Source organism: Aegilops tauschii, chromosome 5, assembly GCF_002575655.3.
Source record: "Aegilops tauschii subsp. strangulata cultivar AL8/78 chromosome 5, Aet v6.0, whole genome shotgun sequence".
Lineage (NCBI taxonomy): Eukaryota > Viridiplantae > Streptophyta > Magnoliopsida > Poales > Poaceae > Aegilops > Aegilops tauschii.
Genome location: NC_053039.3, coordinates 249779193 through 249803810, shown reverse-complemented (window position 1 = coordinate 249803810; position 24618 = coordinate 249779193). Strand labels below are relative to the sequence as shown.

General features: G+C 47.5%; 2 protein-coding genes across 5 annotated transcripts in view; one reads left to right on the top strand and one right to left on the bottom strand.

The window, feature by feature from the left end:
• Window positions 1-24618, top strand: part of LOC141022737 (uncharacterized) — a 237716-nt gene that overhangs the window by 21942 nt on the left and 191156 nt on the right. Inside the window, exon 2 of the mRNA XM_073498996.1 lies at window positions 10870-10878. Within this exon, the coding sequence (XP_073355097.1) occupies window positions 10870-10878 (9 nt within the window). The remainder of the gene's footprint in view (window positions 1-10869; window positions 10879-24618) is intronic.
• Window positions 17313-20922, bottom strand: LOC109733346 (zinc finger CCCH domain-containing protein 22). Of its 4 annotated transcripts, none has more exons than XM_020292546.4 (9): window positions 20146-20922; window positions 19884-20066; window positions 19579-19764; window positions 19332-19432; window positions 18998-19252; window positions 18657-18846; window positions 17961-18176; window positions 17785-17860; window positions 17313-17677 (listed from the first exon to the last, which is right to left on the bottom strand). In XM_020292546.4, the coding sequence occupies exons 1-8, from the start codon at window positions 20772-20774 to the stop codon at window positions 17827-17829; spliced, it is 1794 nt and encodes a 597-aa protein (XP_020148135.1). In that variant the 5' UTR covers window positions 20775-20922; the 3' UTR covers window positions 17313-17677; window positions 17785-17826. The 4 variants fall into 4 exon arrangements, with proteins under 4 accessions (XP_020148135.1, XP_020148137.1, XP_040245478.1 ...); XM_020292548.4 differs by having other exon boundaries at window positions 19585-19764; window positions 20146-20872; XM_040389544.3 differs by lacking the exons at window positions 17313-17677; window positions 17785-17860; window positions 17961-18176 and adding an exon at window positions 18272-18434 and having other exon boundaries at window positions 20146-20872.

Here is a 24618-nt window from a genome sequence, read left to right as displayed (position 1 = left end):
CTCAGCGCGAAACGCCCAGCCAATCTGGTGAGTTTTTATATTTTGCAAAACGTGCTTTTTACCAGCACATCCGCGGGAGGAATCTAAGCTTCCATGCCATTTTTACAGGACTGGGTAGCGATAGCAGAGCGGATTGACTGTCCGGCTCCGCTACCTGAAGATCCAGAATCGGATCTTCTAACGAAGATGTTGTTTCCAGCGCCCTATGAGGTGCCGGAGAAGAAGGCCAAGAAGAGGGCCGCGGGGACCAGGAAAGGTCTCCGGCGTAAGGTTGCATCGGACGTGACGTCCGAAGACACTGAGACGCACTCCTCCACCAAAGGCGAGGAGGAGGAGGAGGAAATCCATTCCCCCCACCGGGGGGGAGAAGAGGAAAGCCGCCCCGCATGGGGAGGCCGAGGTGTCCAAGAAGGGAAAAACCTTCCTTCCGGACCACTCCACCGCAGCCACCAACGGCGGCGAGGAGTGGGAGCCCAGGGACAAGCCTCTGGCTAAGTCGTAAGTATCCGGACACAATAGAACTTCCGGTATGTTTGTTTTATCGCTTCTTATTATGCCGAACGTGCACCTGCAGTCCGGCCAAATCCCACATCGAGGTATCCTCCTCGTCGGAGGGGTCTTTGGGCCCGTCGACGATGAACAGCGATTCGCTTCCGACAGCCTCCTCCCCCAAGCCCGCAGACGACACCGAGGTGTTCTCTCGAAGAATATCGGGCCCAGGGGAGACAGTTCTAGAGACACCCCCAGGCGAAATCCCAGTCGCCGGGCACATGGAGGGGAAGACCCCCATGGACTTCGATAATGGGGGCCGCAGCCAATTTGGCCCTGAGTGGAATACGGCTCCAGAACCCCAAATGGTTCCGAACTCAGGCAGGCAGCCTCTCTCTAAGGAGGGCGAGCCGCCTATACCGATGACCTCTGTCCATCCAGAGGCACCGGACAACTTGCTGGAAGCGCTTCGTGGCGCTTCCATCGATGAAGAACACCGTACCATTATGAGTACGGTGATTGAGAAGGTCCGGTCCGCCAAAAGCGGATTGACCGAAGCCTGCGCTAGCCTCCTAACAGGCTTTGAGGTAAGTAATAAAATTGTGAGAGAATATCACAATATAGACCGTAGCCCCTGATGCTCTGTTTGGTGTTCGGAAAGAAAAAGCCGAATAGAGGATCGAATAATGTTCGCAGGAGTCTAATAGAAGATGTCTATGTGAATAAGCAGGCGTCACTGCTGGCCGCTGCCGCTCGTACCGCGGAGGTCTCTGGACTAAAGCAGGACCTGGAGCAGACCGAGGGAGAGCTCGGCCTCATGAACAGGCAGCTCGAGGAAAGTCCAGGTACGCGATTCCCCATTTATATATTTATAAAGGATAAATGGTTTTTGCTGATAGAAGCGTCATGAACTTTGATAGGGGCCACGACCGAAGTGGCGGCCCTTAAGAAGGCACTGACCGAGGCCGAAGACAAAGCGGCCAAGGAACGTGCCGAGTGCGAGAAGCAAGAGGCCCGAGTCAACGAGGTCCAGCAAGAACTCCAGGATTTCGTCCAGAAATACGAGTCCTTGGAGCGTGACTCTAAAACTCAAGAGTCCGAGCTTGCTAAGGCCTCCAGAGCGCACAGGACGCCAAAGCCGAAGCCCAGAAGGCCCTCCAGGAGATTCAGGCGGCCAAGAAGATTACGGCGGGTAAGGCATTCATTATGCAAAGCAAGCATGTGAAGGAGACTTTCCTTTTACTTACCCGAATTTGGAGCTCTCCAGGAGCATTCGCAGATCTACCGCGCAGCATATCTGATGCCGCAGAGTTGTACTGAGCCGAAGAAGGGAGCTCGACAGAGAAGTTGTTCTGGTCTCAGTATCTTGGGACAGAACATCCAATGCCCTTGAGCGACCAGCTGAAGCAACTGGTCGACCTGCACAAGGCAGCCGAACTGGCCATGAAGGACCTCATAGTCCGGCTGTGGCCTGCCGAGCCTATGCCCAGCAGCTACTTCACTCTCGTGAAGCGGCTTGTGAGTGCCTGCCCGCAGCTTGAAGTCATAAAGCGGTCGGTTTGCATTGAAGGTGCGTGCATGGCCTTCGCCCGCGCAAAAGTGCACTGGGCGAAGATGGATGCCGAAAAGCTGATGACCGAAGGGCCACCAAAGGGCAAGGAGCACCGCCGGCCCAAAAATTACTATGACAGTGTCCTGAAGGGCTCCCGCCTTGTGGCGGAGCAATGTGCGAAGGATGTAATCTTTGAGTGAATGCACTCTTTTTATCCTGTAATATGAAACAAGTTCATTTGCGCAATATAACGCGTGTTGATTTAAAATTTTACCTCCTGTGCGGACGCTTACAAAATCTGAGGGTTTGCCAGTCATCGGCTTCTGCCCCCATGTACCTAGTACACGGGTGTTCGGGATAAATCTAAACACTCTTTATCCAAATTTTTGGTCCTTCAAGGAGGTGTTTAGCGCAACGAACAAGGCAATCGGACTATACAGCTTTATCACCCTCACTTAGCCATAGAAGTTCTATAATTTTAAATTTTGGCGTAGCCCCTGGTATTCGGAAGGCCGAACTTGGGGCGCTATACATGCCTAAATCGGACAAAGACCGATTCCTCGCATGAAGCGGAAAAAATCTTTAAGGATTTGAAACCTCTCAAACAGTGACCAGCTCTCGCCGCATCATGACAGTCAGTTTTCGGCTTTCTCTACTGAGGTTATCGTCCGGAAGAACCGGGACACAATCGCAGTAGTTCTCCCCGTGCCAGCTTAGCCGATATAGTGGAACGTAAGGCAGCAAAACATGGGAGCCGGGAACCCAACTATTGACCCAAGACATGATTCGGAGCTGATGCATATAATGCTATAAGTTCGGGGTGCCGCACTTTCGAGAGTGTTCGGACTTTCTTGCCGTGTTATGGGGTACACTGAAGCCCCTGGCGAACTAAATGTACCAAAATGTACGGGTGCGATTTGTAATAAATAAACAGTCAAAGGAAAAAAAGAGAAATGTAATAATAAGCTGACGCTGTACATTATTTTCCATTGTTATGATACGTCAAGCCGTATGTATACACGTAGTGCGATAAGCAAATAGGACTATTTGACATGCCCTAACCAAGAGCGAGCTGCGTGCAGGTATGTAAAACAGGTATAGCGATCGTTATCAGAGACCACCTGGGGATTCCCTTGTATGTCAAAGCTCCTTGCCTCATTGGTGTTTCCGCCCCGTGATGGGTCCGATAATCAAGTTGTCGGAAGAGCCTCAGGAAGATAGGGACCTGAAAGAAACAAAAAGATGAAGGTATGCGGATTCCGGGGCGGTTGAGCCGCATTGTGGACCGCGGTCTAGTTGTGCCTCCATCTATGCCCATGGTATTTTGAGTGCGTAATTATGTACACACGGCACAAATTTCACCGCTTGACTGGGATGATGACGGAGGCCGAATTGCTAGGCGAGCTCTGGAAGGGCCGGACAATCCTGTTGCAGAGTACTCTGGGCTCGCTTGACGGTGTCTGGGGGCTTTATTGCCGAATTGAGGGTCTGCCTAAGGAGGCTGCTCCATACTTCTACTGCAAGGGCCGCAGTGTGCTCCTCCGTACGGAGGGAGCGCTCTGTATTTCCATTGACTGTTATAACACCCTGGGGTCCGGGCATCTTGAGCTTGAGGTAGGCGTAGTGCGGCACCGCATTGAATCTAGCGAATGCGGTTCGTCCTAGCAGTGCATGATAACCACTGTGGAAGGGGACGATATCGAATATTAACTCGTCGCTTCGGAACTTGTCCGGGGATCCGAAGACCACTTCCAGTATGATTGAGCCTGTACAACAGGCCTCTACACCTGGTATGACACCTTTGAAGGTGGTTTTGGTGGGTTTGATCCTTGAGGCATCGATACCCATTTTGCGCACTGTATCCTCATAGAGCAGGTTCAGGCTGCTGCCACCATCCATGAGGACTCGTGTGAGGTGGAATCCGTCGATGATAGGGTCAAGGACCAGTGCGGCTGAGCCGCCGTGATGGATACTGGTCGGATGGTCCCTGCGATCAAAGGTGATCGGACAGGAAGACCATGGGTTGAACTTTGGGCCGACTGGCTCCATCGCGTAGACGTCCCTTAGTGCACGCTTTCGCTCCCGCTTGGGAATATGGGTGGCGTATATCATATTTACCGTTTTCACTTGTGGAGGAAATTTCTTCTGTCCTCCTGTGTTCGGCGGCCGGGGCTCCTTGTCGTCATCGCTATGCGGCCCCTTTTCCTTGTTTTCGGCATTCAACTTGTCGGCCTGTTTAAATACCCAACATTCTCTGTTGGTGTGGTTGGCTGGTTTATCGGGGGTGCCGTGGATTTGACATGAGCGATCGAGTATGCGGTCCAGACTGGACGGGCCCGGATTGTTTCTTTTAAATGGCTTTTTCCTTGACCGGATTTAGAGCCACTGAATCCGGCATTGACGGCCGTGTCTTCGGCGTTATCGCCATTATAGCGACGCTTGTGTCTCTTGCACCGGGGCTTGTCGTTGCTATCTCTGGCGTTTGAAGTGCCAGGATTTCTTGAAGTGTTGTTGCTACGAGCCAACCAGCCGTCCTCGCCCGCACAAAAGCGGGTCATAAGTGTCGTAAGGGCTGCCATGGATTTCGGCTTCTCTTGGCCGAGGTGTCGGGCAAGCCACTCATCGCGGATGTTATGCTTAAAGGCCGCCAGGGCTTCGGCATCCGGACAGTCAACGATTTGGTTCTTTATAGTTAAGAACCGAGTCCAGAATTTCCTGGGCGACTCTCCGGGCTGTTGGGTTATGTGACTTAAGTCATCAGCGTCCGGTGGTTGCACATAAGTGCCCTGGAAGTTGTCAAGGAATGTGTCTTCCAGGTTCTCCCAACTGCCAATGGAGTTTGCCGGCAGGCTATTCAACCAATGTTGAGCAGGTCCCTTGAGTTTTAGTGGGAGGTACTTGATGGCATGCAGATCATCGCCACGGGCCATGTGAATGTGGAGAAGGAAATCTTCGATCCATACCGCGGAGTCTGTTGTTCCATCATATGGTTCAATGTTCACGGGCTTAAACCCTTCTGGGAATTCATGCTCCATTACTTCGTCAGTAAAGCATAGGGGGTGTGCGGCGCCTCTATGGCGGGCTACATCGCGAAGCAGTTTGGATGAATCTGGTCTGCTGTGTTCGGCCCGGACGGATTTGTATTTAGTATATCCGGCGTGGCGGTCATCATCACGCGTTGGGGCACGCCCCCGCGATCCGTAGATCGATCTTGACTGTTCTGCTTTGTTTTTCAAGTCTTCTCGCAGGTCATGCGTGTAGCCTCGGGCCTTCGTGTTATTGTTTGATTTGGCGACGGGGTGCGGGCTGGTGTTCGGGCTGATATGCCGCTTTATCTCGGCCACGAGGTGGTCGGTCAGCCGCATCCTGCGCTGGTAGTGTAGGCTCCAGTGCCTCATCCTCAAATTGAGGTAACAACCTGCGCCTTGGGTAGCTTTTGGTTGGGCGGTCGAGTCCATATTCCTCGGCCGCCAGGACCTCAGTCCATCTGTCTGTGAGCAGATCTTGATCAGGTTGAAGCTGTTGTTGTTTTTTCTTCAAGATTTTTGCAGTGGCTATAAGCCGGCGCTTGAAGCGCTCCTGCTCGACAGGATCCTCAGGCACGATAAATTCTTCGTCGCCGAGGCTCACCTCGTCTTCGGAGAGGGGCATGTAATTGTCATCCTCCGAGTCTTCATCCATTGCCTGTTCATCAGGGCTAGCTTGCCCGTCCTCCCGTCCGGCCTGCTCGAAGCTTGGCTGGTCGGGATTGTTTTCGTCTTCGGCATCATCCGGAGTGCTATTGTCTCTTGTGCCGGTATCACTGTTTTTGCTATGGCGGGATTTAGAGCGGCGCCGCTGATGTCGGCACTTTGGTTGCTTCTCAAGAGGATCACCCTCTGTTGCGTCTTTTTGACCCTCGCCATTGTCTTCTTTGGGTGTGTCCACCATATATATATCATATGATGATGTGGCAGTCCAGCGCCCTGTGGGCGGTGGTTCCTGTTCTTCTCCGGCATCGTCGTCCATACCGTCGATGTCTTCGGAGTCGAAATCAAGCATGTCGGTTAAGTCGTCGACAGTGGCTATTAAGTGGGTGGTGGGTGGGTAACGAATTCCTTCGTCGTCTGCTTCCTACTCGAGCCGGACATAGTTCGACCAAGAGTCTCCTGACAGGGAGAGCGATTTTAGCGAGTTTAGCACGTCGCCCAAGGGCGAGTGCTGAAATATATCCGCGGAGCTAAACTCCATGATCGGTGCCCAGTTAGGTACGATGGGCACGGATGCACGCGGTTCGGAGCCTATGGTCGGAGACGAGTCCGAGGGTCCGATGACACAGACCTCCTTGGAAGTGAGATCCGTGTTCGGCTCTATCGCTGCTGAGTGTGCGGCCTCCATGGCAGGGCCCATCCACCCATCCTCGGATGGCACGGTCTGCTCTGGATTTAAAGCCGGGGCAGCTGCAGGTGTGATCTCCTGAACACCGTCTGACGGCAGATCTAAGTCATGCTCATCGCGACTGTAGGGCGCACCTGTCATGGGCTCGAATCCGTCGAAGATCAAGTCTCCGCGGATATCGACAGTATAGTTCAGGCCTCCAAACCTGACCTGATGGCCAGGGGCATAGCTATCGATCTGCTCCAGATGGCCAAGCGAATTGGCCCGCAGTGCGAAGCCGCCGAATACGAAGATCTGTCCGGGGAGGAAAACCTCACCCTGGACCTCGTTGTTGTGGATGATTGAAGGACCCATCAAGCCTTATGGTGACGACACAGTGGAACTCTCAATGAAAGAACCAATGTCGGTGTCAAAACCGGCGGATCTCGGGTAGGGGGTCCCGAACTGTGCGTCTAAGGCTAATGGTAACAGGAGGCGGGGGACACAATGTTTACCCAGGTTCGGGCCCTCTCTATGGAGGTAATACCCTACTTCCTGCTTGACTGATCTTGATGATATGAGTATTACAAGAGTTGATCTACCACGAGATCGTAGAGGCTAAACCCTAGAAGCTAGCCTATGATTATGATTGTTGTTGTCCTACGGACTAAACCCTCCGGTTTATATAGACACCGGAGGGAGCTAGGGTTACACAGAGTCGGTTACAGAGAAGGAAATCTACTTATCCGAATCGCCAAGCTTGCCTTCCACGCAAAGGAGAGTCCCACCTGGACACGGGACGAAGTCTTCAATCTTGTATCTTCATAGTCCAACAGTCCGGCTGTCCGAGGACCCCCTAATCCAGGACTCCCTCACCCGTTCATAACTGATAAGGAGCATTGGAATGAAGAGCTTCTGCTGCAGTTTTATGCCACACTTCACATCAGAGGCTACAACAGGGATCCGAAGACTTGGATCCTTGAGTGGATGACAGGCGATGTACATCACGAAGCCAAAGCTCAAGACATCATCGAGCTTACTTCCCTGCCCACTCCTGGTGAGTCGTTTGAACTAGGTTGTCAACTCCATCAAAATGAAGTGCAGAGCATCTTTTAGAAGCCAGAGCCCAATATGAGCCAGATGCTGAGTATGATGAAGGCTTTTCCCCATGACGCTGAATATCCAAAGGAGTTCTTTGTCAAGGACCTCGAGTACCTGCCTCACACAGTCTATCACATTCTAAGGCGTACTCTGTGGCCTGTCAAAGGCAACTCTCCTGATGCCAAACTCGAAGGCGCCATGAAGACATTAGTCTTCTATATCATCAATGGCATCAGGCTCAATACACAAGATTTCTTCATCCGTCAACTTGCTGCCTCTGGAATTGATCTCTTTGGCCTAAAATTCTATGCTCCATGGGTTATGTGTTTGATCAAGCTTCACTCAACGATCAACTATCAACCTTCAGCTCGCAACCATGTTGTGTTCCTGCCTGATGTTGATATGTCCTATGAAGCCATCTACCCCGAGCCTGCCAAGAAGCCACTCCACCTGCAAAACGCTGAACATCAAAGCTTTACTCAGCATTTTGAAGGTATTCATGTGCCAAATTCTGCAGCTCATGATTATCCTCTTGCTGGCAACTTGCGTCTGCCGCATCATGCCAACACTGATGCCACAGCCAGCACAATTGCTCAAAGGCCTCAAAAGCGTCCCCGTGTCCTCAACGACTGAGAGCTTCTTGTATCACTACATCAGAAGCAGGATAGGCATCATGACTGGTTGAAGCGCCAAATGCAGAGTCTTCTGGTTGATGTCAATGGCATTCGCAATCTGGCTACCAAGAATTCATTCGTTGCGCATGAAGCCTGTCGGTGGTCCTGGAAGAGCCTCACACTGCTCTGTTCTGAAGATGATCTTCGCGAAGATGGCTTCACAAAGAAATTCAAGTTAGACTCTAGGCCACCACAATCTGCAAGTTCGCGTCCAACACCTTCCATTGAAGATTTTGAGTATTCATCTTCGGCTGCAACTGTTGTTGCGAGAGTCGTTGATGAAGAAGACGATGCCACTTCACCAGCTATGGCTTCACTGCACCATGACTCTGCACCAGGCATGTCTGCACCGCCCAACACTAACGTCAACCTTGCTGCTCCAACATCTTCTCCAACTGGGAACGAGTAGATACTCTATGTCTTCAAACCTTTTTGGTCCTTACTGACAAAAGGGGGGAGAAGCATATGAGTTGATAGTCTTCAAGCGGGTCCATATGGGGTGGTTGCCTATTTTTGCTAAGTTCTTACAACTCTCGTTTTGAAACTATTTGCCTCTTGAGTTGTAACACTTAAAATTGATGGTCATCTGCTACTTTTGCTGCCACTTTGTGATGCGCATGAAGTCATTCTGCAGATGTCCATTTCTCATTATGCATTTCATTATCTTCATTATTCTAATATATGCATGATGAATTGTCTTCATGTGTTGAAGAGGATCTCCACAAAGTAAAACCTGCCATGTGCATTTGCATTCAAAAGCAAACTACTTATATGCACATCTTCAGGGGGGCCTTTTACAACTTATGGAGACAATGGCTATGATCCTTAACTTTCACATACTTTTACCCCTGTTGAAAACTTCAACCAGCTTGTCATTAATCACCAAAAAGGGGGAGATTGTAAGTGCATCTAGTGCCACCCCTAGTTGGTTTTGGAGTATTGATGAACTTGGTTCAGGGACTAATGTGTTTGTGAGAATTGCAGGATAACATAGGTGGTAGTCCCTCATTGATTCGGTTTACCTACCAGAGATGACCCCTAAAAATGTATGAAGACAATGGTGGTTCGTGAAGACATTCACGGTGAAGATAATGACCTGTGAAGACATTCACTTGAAGACTATGGAGTGCGAAGACATAGTTGTTTCATATTTTCCTTTTCTTCTTTATTGAGTCATAGGAACCACTGGGCTGTTAAGTGGGGTCCAAGTGAACAAAGTCAGATGACTGATGTGATGCTCAACCAAAATCCTATGTCTTCGAGCGAAGACAATGGGAGCAAATCTTATACAAAGTTGGATGAGTCAGCTTTGCTTGTAGCCCAAACCAAGCTGCCGTGTGTGTTTGAAATCCGACCGTTGGACACGTGTCGGTTCCTTAGTGACCCAGGGTCATTTCGGACATATTAGGTCGGGTTGCCTCCTGGCTATAAATAGCCCACCCCCTACACCATAAATTGGTGGCTGCTCAGGGTTAGTGCATGGCTTTTGTCGTTTGAGAGCAACCCACCTCCGAAGCCTTTGAGAGAGAGAGTTCCTTGTGAGGACAAAGCCCAAAACACCCAGAGCCAAAGAGTGTTAGGCATCACTGAAGTCTTTCTGTCTGCGTGATCTGAAGACTTGTTACACTTAAGGACTGTGAATCCTGCAGCCGGTTAGGCGTCGCATTCTGAGCATCCAAGAGCCATTGTGGATTGCCGGTGAACGAAGTCTGTGAAGGTTTGTAAGTCTACCTTGAAGACTTACCAGAGTAATTGGGCAAGGACGGGGTGTCCTTAGCTCAAGGGGAATAAGGTGAAGACGCGGTCTTCTGAGTTCAATCTCAGCCTCCCTAACCAGACGTACAGTTGTCACAGCAACTGGAACTGGTCTACCAAATCATTGTCTTCACCAAGCAACTGGTTTTATCCCCTACTTCCTTTACTTTTCAGTTTGTCTTTCGTGAAGTCATTGCTTGCTTGTCTGATCTGATTGACTTCACTGTATGAAGACTTTTACCTGTTTGGCTTCATATTGTCTTCCATTCTCATCCATACTACCTAGCTGCTGATAGTCTTCGTACTTTCACAATACTGCTCACTTGACTATGGCTTGTCTAGTGTAGTCTATCTTCCGCTGCATATCAGTAGGTTTATTTCATCTGTTTGTCTTCAAAGACCTCGTGTCTTGAAGACTTTCATAAAAATTGCCTATTCAACCCCTCTAGTTGATAACTTGCACTTTCAACAGTAGGAAAATCCCCACTGCAATTTTTTTAAATAAAGAAAGGCCCAAGGGCAGGTCTTACAAGGCTTGAGATGAGCCAAAGGAAAGTGAAAAGAAGCTGAAAAAAGTAAATAAAGAAGAACTAGGAAAAAAGGAAAAGAAGCAATATCAAAACCTAAAGTCTAAGAGACAACTATGTCAAGCTAAGAAAATAGAAGGAAAATTACATCAAAGAGTCTAGCCATGATTGAAAGTGAACAACATATTTCTTCTCCATTCTGAATTTCAGCAGGTTAAGCTCCAGGAAGTATGTGTCTTTCCATTTTTGCAATGAAGGTTGGATTTGTTGAAATATCAGATTATTTCTAGTTATCCAGATGGCTCAAGTGGCCAGGACAATGATATCCATGGCAAATGGCAGGGTTAACTTTTCCTTGACATCTTCAATAGCCTCTAGCACTGACATGGTAGCAGCCATGTTGGGGCAGACAAAGTCCCAGCAGGTAGCAGCAATGGGGCACCCCCAGAAAAGGTGAAATAGGGTTTCTTCCTGCTGACGCCCCCAAGAGCAAAATTGTATGAATTTAGATGAAAGGTTTTCCTTCTGAGGGGGTTTCTTCTGTTGACTCTATCATGCAAAACCATCCAGAAAAACACTTTGTGCTTGGGTTGACACGATGTGTTCCATACCCACTGGAAATGAGGGGGTACTCTCTTCACTCCAATCATGCAATTATATGCTTTTGAAGAAGAAAACTGGGTAGAACCTCATATATAGCTCTAGGTGTCAGTGCGGTCTCTGTATTCTGACATTCTGATTTCTTCACAGATGATCTCTAATTGTTGAAATTCTTCAGAAACTTGAAGTGACAGAGGCAGGTGAAAAAGGTCATCCAAGTATTCCAGGTTGATAGCTTCTTCCCTTGATATCAATGTATTTTTAGTGAAGGAGAATAAGTGAGGCAGGCACTGACTCGGGTAGGATGAGTGCTATTGATCAGTCCACAAGTAAGCAGCCTTACCATTCCCAATGTTGCACCTAGCCATAGATTTGAACAGGTCAAGCAGTCTCAAATTTGCTTTCCACCAAAAAGACCCTACCATATGCTGACCAGGCAGTACTCCAGTACTATAATAAGATTCCCAAATCAAATTTACCCAGGGAATGTTTTGTCTGTTGAAAAACTTGTGCAAATTTTTTAGTAGTAGAGCATTGTTTTGCACATTTAGGTTGCAAATTCCTAGACCCCCTGGTTTTTGGGTCTACAAACCACACTTTAGGCAACCATTGCTGGCCTATGATCATCCATGTCTGAACCCCTCCAGAGACAGTGCCTTAAATATTTTGCAATTTGCTTTTCGATGGTTTCAGGGATGTCCAGACAGCACATACAAAATATTGGAAGTGAAGCTAAGATGGATTTGACCAGAAGTAGTCTCCCTGCCCGTGTCATGAATGTTGCCAATCCCATTAATTTCTTTGCAATATTATAAACTAAAGGAAGGCATTGTTCAACATAAGGTTTTACCAGACCAAGAGGTAATCCCAGATAGGTGAAAGGAAAATACCCTCTTTTACATCCCATGGTGTGGATCATAATTTCAGTCCTGTCCTCGGATAGATTTATGGGCACCAAGTTTGATTTATTGTAGTTGACCTTCAAACCTGTGGCGGTAGCAAAAGTTTTGAGCAAGGCCTTGAGACAAAATAGTTGCCTTGCATCTGCCTTCATAAGCACCAGAGTATCATCAGCATATTGCACAATAGGGAAATCATGGCAACTAGTAATATTAAGGGGGGGCTGAGTAAGTTTCTGCTCATGGCCCTATTTAGAATGGATTGGAGCAGATCAGCAGCAAGGACAAACTGTAGTGGGGAGAGAGGGTCTCCTTGTCTAACCCCTCTTTTACAATAAAATTTCTTTCCACGGACACCATTAAGTATCACAGAAGATGAGGCAGATTTGAATAACATTTTCATCCAGTTGATCCATTTACTGCCAAAGCCTTTTTCCTTAAGAATCTCCGGGATTTTTTAATGTTCAAGTGTGTCAAAAGCTTTTTCAAAGTCCAATTTGAGGACAGCCACTTGTTCCTTTGAAGCATGGCACTGATGTAAGTATTCATTTCCCTAGCCCAAACAATCATGTATTGCTCTGTCCTTAAGAAACCCATACTGGTTGATGTGTACAATCTTCAAAATGATCTTTTCTAGTCTGTTGGCCAATAGCTTGGTGATAATTTTGAGGCAACTATTTAGCAAAGATATTGGTCTGAAGTCATTGGGACTTAAAGGACAGACCACCTTGGGAATCAGAGTAATGTAAGATGACTTGATGCTCTCCAGGTTGACATTCCCCTCATAGAAATCATGAATTAGTTGTCTAATATCAGGTCCAATGATATCCCAACATGCTCTATAAAATTCATTATTGAAACCGTCAGGTCTAGGAGACTTGTCATTGGGTAATTCCTTAATTACATCATTGATTTCTTGATCAACAAAAGGTAATTCTAAACTCTGAAATAGAGTAGGATCATGTTGTTGTGGCAGCATATCATGGAGATCAAAATGCATAAAGGTTTCTTCAGACACACCCAAGCTTTGCTTGACTGCATTCCACAAGATAGCAGCTTTTCCAGCATGATCAGATATTTCAACTTGATCCTCATTTTGTAGGATAGCAATGTGATTGTGTCTATGATTAATGGTAGCCTTTGTGTGGAAGAATTGTGTGTTCTCATTTCCAAATTTAACTTGCATATCATTTTGCTCAACTCTTCAAACAACCCTTTAGTCAGATCAAAGAAGCTCATTGCATAGGTGGGAATCGTTTGGGCCACCGATTTAACCAGAATTTCCTTTCCTTTCATCGGTAAGAAGCGCTCAACCCATCCTTGGATGTTTGCCCACAACCGGCCCTTAATATACTCAAAACATTGGGAAACAAACCGACCAACATACATGGGTAGACCAAGATACTTGTCATTCGTTGCTTCTTGCTGGAGTCCCAGTTGTGCCATAACCGCCTGTTTCGCTACCGCCTTAGTGTTCTTACTAAACATAATGGATGACTTGTCCCCATTGACCACTTGTCCTGATCCTGCTTCATATTCCTGCAATATCCTACTGATCTCAGAGGCGCCGACTGGTGTGGCCTCGAAGAATAGCATCGAGTAGTCAGCGAAGAGCAAATGTGTAACCGTTCGTGTTGTAGGCATGATTTTAATTCCTTTGAGGTGACCATTCCCCTCTGATTCCTAAAGTAAGGCCGAGAAACCTTCAGCACACGGCAGGAAGAGATACAGAGATATGTGATCTCCCTGGTGTAACCCCCTGCCTGGAACCACCGTCTCGATGTACTAGAAATTGACCTTGAACTTGTATGAAACAGTTGTGTTCACTTCGAAATAAGTTGCACAAATCCATCACAGAATCCCAACTGTTGCAGCATTCTTTCCTAGAAACACCACTCCACGCGGTCGTACGCTTTACTCATATCAAGTTTCAGAACTGTGCAACCCGTGCCACCCGACCTCTGAAGGAAATATGCCCTAGAGGCAATAATAAAGTTATTATTTATTTCCTTATTTCATGATAAATGTTTATTATTCATGCTAGAATTGTATTAACCGGAAACATCATACATGTGTGAATACATAGACAAACAGAGTGTCACTACTATGCCTCTACTTGACTAGCTCGTTAATTAAAGATGGTTATGTTTCCTAACCATAGACATGAGTTGTCATTTGATTAACGGGATCACATCATTAGGAGAATGATGTGATTGACTTGACCCATTCTGTTAGCTTAGCACTTGATCGTTTAGTATTCTGCTATTGCTTTCTTCATGACTTATACATGTTCCTATGACTATGAGATTATGCAACTCCCGTTTACCGGAGGAACACTTTGTGTGCTACCAAACGTCACAACGTAACTGGGTGATTATAAAGGTGCTCTACAGGTGTCTCCGAAGGTACTTGTTGGGTTGGCGTATTTCGATATTAGGATTTGTCACTTCGATTGTCGGAGAGGTATCTCTGGGCCCACTCGGTAATGCACATCACTATAAGCCTTGCAAGCATAGCAACTAATGAGTTAGTTGCGGGATGATGTATTACGGAACGAGTAAAGAGACTTGCCGATAACGAGATTAAACTAGGTATTGAGATACCGACGATCGAATCTCGGGCAAGTAACATACCGATGACAAAGGGAACAACGTATGTTGTTATGCGGTTTGACCGATAAGGATCTTCGTAGAATATGTGGGAGCCAATATGAGCATCCAGGTTCCGCTATTGGTTATTAACCGAAGACATGTCTCGGTCATGTCTACATAGTTCTCGAACCCATAGGGTCCGCACGCTTAAAGTTACGATGGCAGTTATATTATGAGTTTATATGTTTTGATGTACCGAAGGTTGTTCGGAGTCCCGGATGTGATCACGGACATGACGAGGAGTCTCGAAATGGTCGAGACATGAAGATTGATATATTGGAAGCCTATGTTTGATATCGGAAGTGTTCCGGGTGAAATCGGGATTTTACCGGAGTACCGGAGAGGTTACCGGAACCCCCCGGGGGTTAATGGGCCATAGTGGGCCTTGGTGGAGAAGAGGAGAGGTGGCCAGGGCAAGGGTCGCGCGCCCCTCCCCCCTAGTCCGATTAGGACAAGGAGAGGGGGGCGGCGCCCCCTCCCCCCCCCCCCCCCTTCTTCTTCTCCTCCACCTCTTTCCCCCTCTTCTCCTAATCCAACAAGGAAAAGGGAGGGAGTCCTACTCCCGGTGGGAGTAGGACTCCTCCTGGCGCGCCCCCTCCTGGCCGGCCGCACCTCCCCCTTGCTCCTTTATATACGGGGGCAGGGGGCACCCTAGAGAGACAACAATTGATCGTTTGATCTTTTAGCCGTGTGCGGTGCCCCCCTCCACCATAGTCCACCTCGATAATACTGTAGCGGTGCTTAGGCGAAGCCCTGCGTCGGTAGAACATCATCATCGTCACCACGCCGTCGTGCTGACGGAACTCTCCCTCAAAGCTCGGCTGGATCGGAGTTCGAGGGACGTCATCGAGCTGAACGTGTGCTGAACTCGGAGGTGCCGTACGTTCGGTACTTGGATCGGTCGGATCGTGAAGACGTACGACTACATCAACCGCGTTGTGATAACGCTTTCGCTTTCGGTCTACGAGGGTACGTGGACACACTCTCCCCTCTCGTTGCTGTGCATCACCATGATCTTGCGTGTGCGTAGGAATTTTTTTGAAATTACTACGTTCCCCAACAACCTCTTCCTCTTCAGAAAGTGTGATAGCTCATAAGCCAACAGAGTGTTGTCCGAGATGAGTCTCCCGGCCACAAAAGCGCTTTGATTATCAGATATTATCTCCCCCAAAATGCACTTCAACCGGTTGGCAGTAACCTTGGATACAAGCTTGTACACAAGATTGCATAGGCTAAGAGGGCGTAAATCTTTCAACTTTTCAGGGTTCTTAACCTTTGGGATCAATACGACAATGGTGTCGTTCCATCCCGCCGGCATACTGCTGCCTCTCAATACATGGAGCACCTCTTGTACCACGCCGTCACCCACCAGTTGCCAATACTGCTTGAACAATAAAGGAACGGTTTGATGGATGGAAACTCAAATGGGTACGCAAGTGCGAGGGCACGCACCTGCCAAGCCCTGTCCGGCCGTTAGATTGCCTCACGATTCGTGAGGTAGTTGGATCCCACATGAGAGCACAATAGACGCACAATAAGTTTTAATTTTCAGTCGTTGGAACTTACAGATTTTCATCTGAAACTTGCGATTTTCTTGCTCGCTCTTACCAGATTTCATAGATCAAATTTGAAAATCGTAATTTTATCGGTCAATCCTATTAAGTTTTAAGACTTGAAACTTAACATTTGTCTTTAAAATTCATCAAAACATATTTAAGATGGATCTTATTTGAAAGCCCTCGTCACGAGAAACACAAATATAAAAACAGAACTTAATTTAAACTTTTATTTTAAAGATATGAAAGTTTAAATACCAAAGTCAAAAAATAAAAACACGCGCTGGACTTGCGTGCCCCGAATCCTCTCTCGTTTGAGTGATTTGGTTGTACTAGATGAGATGTTCCATATGGCGAGGATCACTGGAAGTGGATGCCCTGTTGATTGAACAGGCGAGGTGAGGTGATGATTTGCTTCCTTGACCAGATGTTGACCATGCAAGAGCCAAGAAGCACTGTCGCCATGTTCAGCCTGGGGCCGAGGACCCACCTTGTTTTCTTACTCCAACTTCAAGGAGTGGTAACATACTTCCATGATTATAAAATTATTGCAATGCGCACAATGAAATTTAATAATGCTACAAACAGATGCAGCCAGTGTCTCCGAGTTACGAGACATGCCCCGGATATCTGCTCTCCACTCGTTGCCGCCAGTAATCGAGACTAGCCCAGGCAAGAACCCGGATGAAATGCTGTTCGACTTGGCTCAACTTCAACTTATCAAGGCCTGCCCTTTCATCAGTTCAGATTTTTGATTCAGACTTAAGCATATACGCTCCGGAATGATGAAAAGGAAGTTGAAAAGGGAGAAGGGCAAAAAAAAGGAAAATGTAAAGATGCAGAGGATGCACATTGAGGAGTACTAGCATGACCTTGTCTATTTTGACAAGGGCATGGGCAGAAGAGAGGACGGACGCTGCCTCTGCTCCGCTGAGGCGATTCCACTAGGATTCTGTATCTGCCTCTGCGCCCGTGACTGAGTGCGTGCCCTGGTCCCGGTCATCACTTTCCCCTCTGCGACCTCTGTCTGGCTTTTGTCCACTCCTCTCTCCCTCTCTATACCTGTTTGCTTTCGATATCTGTATGTATGCAGACACGTCACTTCACAACAACTGGCCACCACAACCTCACACACACACCAGGACGGACTGGTTCAGTTTACCACTACTATCATCACCATTCTGAGATCCATCCATAAAATTACAGAGCACAGCATACAAAATGATGCATGAAGATAGACAGACACACAGTTTTCTTTTCTTCTTCTTCTTCTTCTTCTTGATTACTACTACTTCTTGGAGCAGCTGACTACTAAGGAGGGGTATTATTTATACTACTACTATCATATACTGACTGACTTAATTAAGGCTGGCTAGAGCTAAAACAACCTAGATTTTCCTTTCCTTTCTTCTGTTGCTGTTGTTGTTGGTGGTGTCGCTGCTCCTCTCTGGGGATTACATCTATTATTTGTTAGAGCCTTTTCCTTCCATCCACTTCATGGGGTGCTCATGGCTTCCCTGCATACACATAACATAACCATCAGGGCCAAGGTCTCTGTTTGCATCATAATGGAGTAGTGAATGATCCCTGTTAGACAATGCAGGGCTTGGTTGCTGACACTTACTCTGATTAAGAGGAAAGGAGACCCCTGTTTTCTGCTTAATATTCACAGCCCGATGGCTCCATGGCCAGGAGAGAACCTGAAGCGAAACACACACACAGATATTCATAATGTTACATCAAGCAACAGACAAGAACATGGAAGGTTCAAACGAAGAAAGGTCTTGATGCTTCTCTCACCTGGGCACTTGGAAGAAGCAGGATTTGTATGGGGGCAGCTCAAGGGCAGTTGGGGTAGGAGGGAACAGAGACGAGGCCACCAGATGAGGGCTGCTGTTGTTGCCAATGATGCTACCAGCGTGGGCTGGTTCTGCAGAGGAAGAAGCAGCAGCAGCATCCTTCGTCTTTGTGGGAGATGCAAAGGGGCTGTCAGGCAGGTTGTGCTCCTCCACGCCGCTGCAGTTCAGTTCAAACAATAATCATAATAATTAAGCACATAGTATAACAATGCATCCTGAAAGAACAATAAGAACCAGCATTAAAAATTGCCATTAGTTGAGAAATCATTCCTCAAGTTTCTTTCATCTTTGTTTATGATGATCCCACCCTTTGCCTTTACATTTCTTTTGGCCTTTGTTAAGCGCCAATCAGGGGCAACCTATCATCAGCACTCGCTGTTAACAGCCTATATACCCTGACCTCCTTTTGCAATGGCTTTTGGGGCCTCATTTTGTTAGTCAATGAGAATAATATACTACTAGTACTAACACACTACTTGTACATAGATAAAGAAAGAGAAGAAAAGCAATCAAGCAAAAGCAAGAAGCAGCAAGCTTGCTTTGTTTACTTTCTCCTATGCTATGTGTGCACGCCCTTTATTTCCTTTCCCCCAAAAGAGAACACCTCCATTTGGTAATTGTTTGCTACAAATCCTACCTTTCTTGGAATCCATTAGCACTGGCCGCTGCTGCTCCAGGAGGACCAGGTTCCCTCTTCTCATCTTCCCCGGAGTTGACCCCTTGGTTGGCACTCCCGTCGCCCTCCTCCTGCTTGCCTTCTGTGGCAATGGTGGCACAAATAGCAGCAGGAGCAGATGTCATCATCATGGCACTGCTCATCTTGTGATCTGCCACAGTAAAGTCACAGCCATTGATCAGTGATATTTCTTTCCAGGTAAAAATAAAACAACCATTGATCAAAGAGCAACCTCTCCTGCCATGCCATGGCATGCAAGAAGAGGATAACATGTCAAGATCAAGAGGTGAGTGAAGTAAAACCTTGGATCGCAGCATCCTCCAAATGAATGGCATTGCTGTTGCCAATGCCATCGGTCTGCCGGAGAGCCAACGGCGGGGCGACGGGGGAGCCGAGATGGTGGTGGCCCCTCTTGAGGTCGAGAAGCTGCAGCCCCATGAAGCGGCGGCTCTGCAGGTCGATGGCCTGCTGCAGCTCCGCCGCCTGCTGCTGCTCCTCCAGCTTCCTCCGCAGGAACGCCTCGTGGCTGCCAATGTTGCCGAACATCATCCTCGGCCCTGACAAATCAATCGCAGCACCCATTAATTTGTGATCGGCGAGACAAGAAGAATGCAGCAGCGCGGTTGTATCGCTCACCGATCTGCGGCGACTGAAGGTCGAAGGGGTCCCTGGAATCGAGCAGCCCGGTGGGCGTCGTGCATCCGGCGAAGTCGCCATGGTGCGGGGCCTGGAACTTCCTGCAGTTCATACAGCAATGAATCAAGGTCAGAAAAATGCGTTTCCATCCCAGAAAACCTGCCATTATTAACTGAAACGATCTACTGCTCCTATTCGACGGCGGAAAGTGGAAAAGGAAATGCGTGGCGGCGATGGCGGAGCGTGCCTGAACCTGTCGGGGACCTTGCCCTTTTCCTTGTAGGGCTTGACGAGGACGCGCGCGTCGCAGACGAAATGCGGGTTCCCCTTGGCGAGGATGAGCCGCACCGTCTCCGCGTACACGAACGTGACGAAGCCGAACATGCGCTTCTGCTGGTACGGGATGCGCACGTCCTGCACCGGCCCGTAGTAACTGCTCCATGGATGGATCGATTCTCATTGTTAGGAAAGAAAGACTGCAAAATGCTTGCTGCTTGAACGGAACAAGGAGAGCGGCCATGGCGGCGGCGGCGCGCGCGCTTGGTAAGGTACCTGAAGTAGGAGGACACGTCCTCCTCGCTGAAGGTGGAGTCGGCCGGGAATGTCAGGTAGATCTGCCGCGCGGCGGGGCTGGAGGCGAGGTCGCCGCCGCGGTCCATCCGAGGCGACCGCACGGAGAACTTGTGCATGTCGTCGCCCCCACCGCCAAGAAGCATGGCCGCCGCCGCCGCCGCCCTGGAATAGCAAGCAAGATTAGCACTGGAGAGAGAAACCAAAAATGCAATCTTGGGGGGTAAATCGGTAATCGTCTCACCTCTGGGAGTCGCTCTGCTGCTGCTGCTGCTGTTGCTGGATCAGGAAGTTGAGGCCTCTGGGCGACGGCGAGAAGGGGAAGGCGGGCGACATGAGCTCCGACCGCATGGCCGCCGTCCAGACGTCCATGTCCTGCTCGGTGACGTGGTCAGGCAGGCCGTGGACAAACCGGCAGGAGGAGCCGTTCTTGCAGAACCCGCGCGCGTAGTACATGCACGGCTTCCACCCGCCCGCCGCCGCCTCGGCGTCGCTCAGCGAGAAGCTCCGGCGGTGCTGTCCGCCGCTCGCCGGGGACCAGCACCCGAACTCCTCCGGCGGGTAAAACCCTTCCCCGCCGCCTTCGTACCTCGCCTGGTCGACGCCGGGGAACGGCGCGTCCTCCGCTGACATCCCTGCGCCCCAGGACGCGGTGGGCGGAGAGGAGGGCTTGCTGTGGTGGGCGGCGGCGAGGTCGGCGCGTGCCCTGGCGACGACGGCGTGGAGCAGGTGCTCGGGGCCGAAGGCGAGGCGGATCATGTCCTCCTCGCTCTTGTCCTGGATGAGGAGCATGCCCATGATCTTGGAGGCGAGGTCCGGGTGCAGCGCCTGCACCCGCGCGAACACCACCTTGGTGGCCTCGTAGGCGTCCATGGAGGAAGATGGCAGTCTGCTTTCGCTCCTCCCGGTGCGGTTTTGATGGGGAGAGGAGATGGGAAGGTGAAAGACGAAGTTACAGAGGAGCGGAGGGGGGGCCTCTGAAGGGAAGGTGTAGGTTGCACGGTGAATTAAATAGCGCGGTTGGGGCGTGGTCTTGGGGAGAGGGAAAGTTGGCTGTTTTGTCTCCTTTCCCCTCTTTTTCGGTTCCCCTCTTTCAAATTTTTGGCTTGGTTTTTTGGTGGCTGGTTCATTCAGAAATGACCATGGCTTTGCTTGTGCGCCAAGGGTGTGGTGTGGTCAACACCTGGATCGAGGCAAAATTTTGAGTTGTTGGTTTGGTCATTCCAATCTTCTAGTCATGTTTGAGTTATTTTGGTGGTCTATCCTCCAACCAAATATTAGTGGGACAGTTTTTGATGATGCCTAAATATCACAATAGTTCGCCGTTGTGAATCCTTGGCTTTGGTTCTCCGTATGAACATGATTGTGCACAATGTTAGATGTGTATGTGTCAGTTCATTCCAATACTTGTACTTCGTCGTAAATAACAGTGACAACTGGTACAACGTGTTTACATTGTCGTTTCATACGTTAACACGGTGCTGTATTATGGTTGGTGTAAATAACGACAACTGGTGCGCCCCTGCTATACGTTGTCTTCTATACATTAACACGATGCAGCAATGACGCTTTACAGCAGTGACAGCTAGTGCGCGGCAGTTATACTTTGACTGGTGCAGTGAACGTGCTTCACGGTACATACCAGTGCCAGCTAGTGTGCGACGGTTATACTTTGACTGGTGCAGTGAATGTGCTTCGCAGTAAATACCAGTGACAGCTGGTGCACACCGATTATACGCTGGTGTTTATACGCCAATAGCCTGTGATATTGAGGCTTTCTCATAAATAACAACACAACCAGTTCACACCAGCCTAACACCTTACCTTGCTTAGTAGCTCTGTCCAACACCTCACCAAGTTGCTTGCCAATAGATTTCTAAAGTTGGTCCACATGAATCAATATGATTTTATCCAAGAATAATTCTAGATTGTGTCTCATAGGCTTTGAGTACCTACATTACTGTCATAAGTCAAATAAAGAACTTATGATCCTAAATTAGATTTTGAAATGCCTTCCGTAAAATTGAGCATAAAGTGATTCATGAATTCTGAAGCAAATGTGGTAGCAAATGGTGCTATTGGATTGAGAATCCTATTAAATGGAGTGCCTAGTAGTGGTGAAGTTTCATGTGGGCCAACACGCATCGTGGCCCGCCTAGCTCTGTGGCATCTGCTAATATTACAGCTAACCCATGGGTCGTGGGAAGCCAACTAGGAGCAATCCCTTGCAGCTCGGCCCGCCCAACTCTGTGGCATCTACTCATATTATAACCAACCCATGGGTCGTGGAAAGCCGACTAGGAGCAATCCCTTGCCGCTTGCCTGACCTAGATTTTTTGCTGCAAGCTCCACCACTAGTGTCTGGCAAGTTTTAAATTGCAAGAGGAGAGTTAGATAAGGATATCCTTTATCACCTTTGTTATTTGTCTTAGTTGTAGACCCCTTTGGTCTACATTGTTAGCAGAGCCATGAAAAAACATCATTTGCAGAGACCGACTCAGTTGACGTCGCCGCTTGAGTACTCAACAGGGCATATACAAACAATACTCTAGTCAGTATGTATGCAGATATTGCTCCAGTTAGACACTTGCATCGATTATTGGAAGATTCCGGTCTTTCAGCAAGGCTTAAAGTTAATTTTCACAAATATTTTTCCATTCCAGTCAATGTGGATGAGGTCAAGTCTTTACATCTAACTAAAGACCTAAATTGCCAGCTTAGTGCTCTACCTTTTACATACTTATGGTTGCCTTTGGGTCTAATTAACTAAACCAAGGGTTCATGAGGTACTTCCCCTAGTTCAAACATTTGAAAGGAGATTGGCATGTTGGTATGATTTCCTAACCAATGCATCCAGATTCCAATTAGTGAATTGGGTTCTCTCATCCCCCCTCGTGTTTGACATGTGTACCTTCATGCTGCCAAAAGGGATTATTAAGTAATTAGATCAATATGTAAAGCATTTGTTATGTAGGTGTTAGGATATAACAAAAAGAATCCGCCCCTGACAGTGTAGGAGCTAGTTTGAAGGCCCCAAACAGAAGAAGAACTAGAATTCTAGATCATTTAAAGCAAAATATTGGTTTCACTCTGAAAAACCGTCACAAGTTTTACAATCGCCTTTGATATCTCTTGGTTGAATTTGCTTTGGGAATTGCATTATCCCAACAGCCCTCCAACGACTATTGTCGTTGATGACTCTTTCTGGCAGAGAGACACCATTAGGTTAATGCCCATCTTTAAAGAGATATCTAGATGCAACGTCAAAAATGGCAACCCAATTCTGTTTTGGGAAGATAATTGATTGACCCCAAGCTTTTCGTTGAAATGGCCTAGTTGCACTCTTTTGTGATAAATGAAATTTCTACAATCGAGTATGTCTTGTATCAGGAGGACTTGGTTGATCTTTTCATCTCACCTATATCCCAAAGTGCATATGCTTAGTTTCTGCTTCTCCTACAAAATGGTGGGATCTCTACGGGTCTCCCAAGACGATGATACATGGATATATACATGGGGGCCTAATTTCTCGACTCCCCGAGCATAGAAATTTCTAGTCTGAAATCATGATACCCCAGTTTCCATCACTTGGAAAATGGAAGACATGTGCACGGAGAATACTTAATAATAAAATTTTGCCCGTCACTGATGGATAGATTGGACCCTCGACATCTTCTTCAACGAAATATCTTTTATCTTCCCTTAAATGAGTGTCATGTGAGCCCACATTTAGAATGCATATACCACTTACTATCATGCAACTTCACCCAAGGTTGCTAGTCATACTAATGCCTTGGTCGCCAAACTTTCAGATAATCTCCATGCAAACCTCTCAAATCGACAACTAGCAGTGACATTATTCAAGGAATTAATCATTCTTGTTTACTAGAGTATATGAATTTGTTGTAACGACAATATTTTCAAGAGGAGAGAGATCTGAGATTATACGCATGCGAGAACATATTTAAAGATGAATTAGCTTTGTTGGTTCATCAGACCAAAAGGGCATCTTTTGCTCCACTCACTCACTAGGTAACTAGGTTTTTCTAAATAGCTTTTGATGTCTTTTGTCTATTTTTTCATGTACATTAGTCATTAGTTTTCCATCTACATCCTATTTATTTCTTAAAGTTGCCATGGAATGATTGTTCTACAGTGCTGGGTAAAGAAAAATGGCTTCACAACACTATAATATGTTTTATAAATCCATGTAGTGTAATAGGGATGTTTCATCATAACTTTTAGTGATAAGCCAGTACACGATGGTTGGTGTGCATTAATACGGTGCAACAACATTGCTCCAAAAAAATAACAATGATAATTGATTCATTATCTGGTTATAGTTTGTGTAGGTAAATATGGCACAATAATGACTCTTCATTGTAATGTTGCAATCTACTCAGAACAAATTATATATGGCACATTGTATTGTTATATAGATGGGTTGGACACATTTGGATTGCAACAGAACAATGTAGAACTAGAAGTAACTAATATAGTTGATGGAATTTGAAATTTTGAGTCAGAGCTAGAATTGTAGTTGTTGTAAGCTCCCTAGATTGAGGAAGACCTGATATTTTGTTGGAATAATTATGCAATTCACACATTCATCCAAAAAGTTTTTTCACGACACATATGTATTTGTTTTACCTTTTTAGTGCAAGTTTTCCTTCTCCATGTTATTCATCCAAAAAGTTTTTTCACGAGACACATATGT

Coding starts and splice junctions, on each gene's coding strand:
- LOC109733346 (XM_020292546.4), bottom strand. CDS start 20,774: ATGGACGCCTACGAGGCCACCAAGGTGGTGTTCGCGCGGGTGCAGGCG. Junction 18,177..18,656: donor GCTAATGGATTCCAAGAAAG/GTAGGATTTGTA, acceptor ACTGAACTGCAG/CGGCGTGGAGGAGCACAACC. Junction 17,861..17,960: donor TGCTTCTTCCAAGTGCCCAG/GTGAGAGAAGCA, acceptor GTTTCGCTTCAG/GTTCTCTCCTGGCCATGGAG.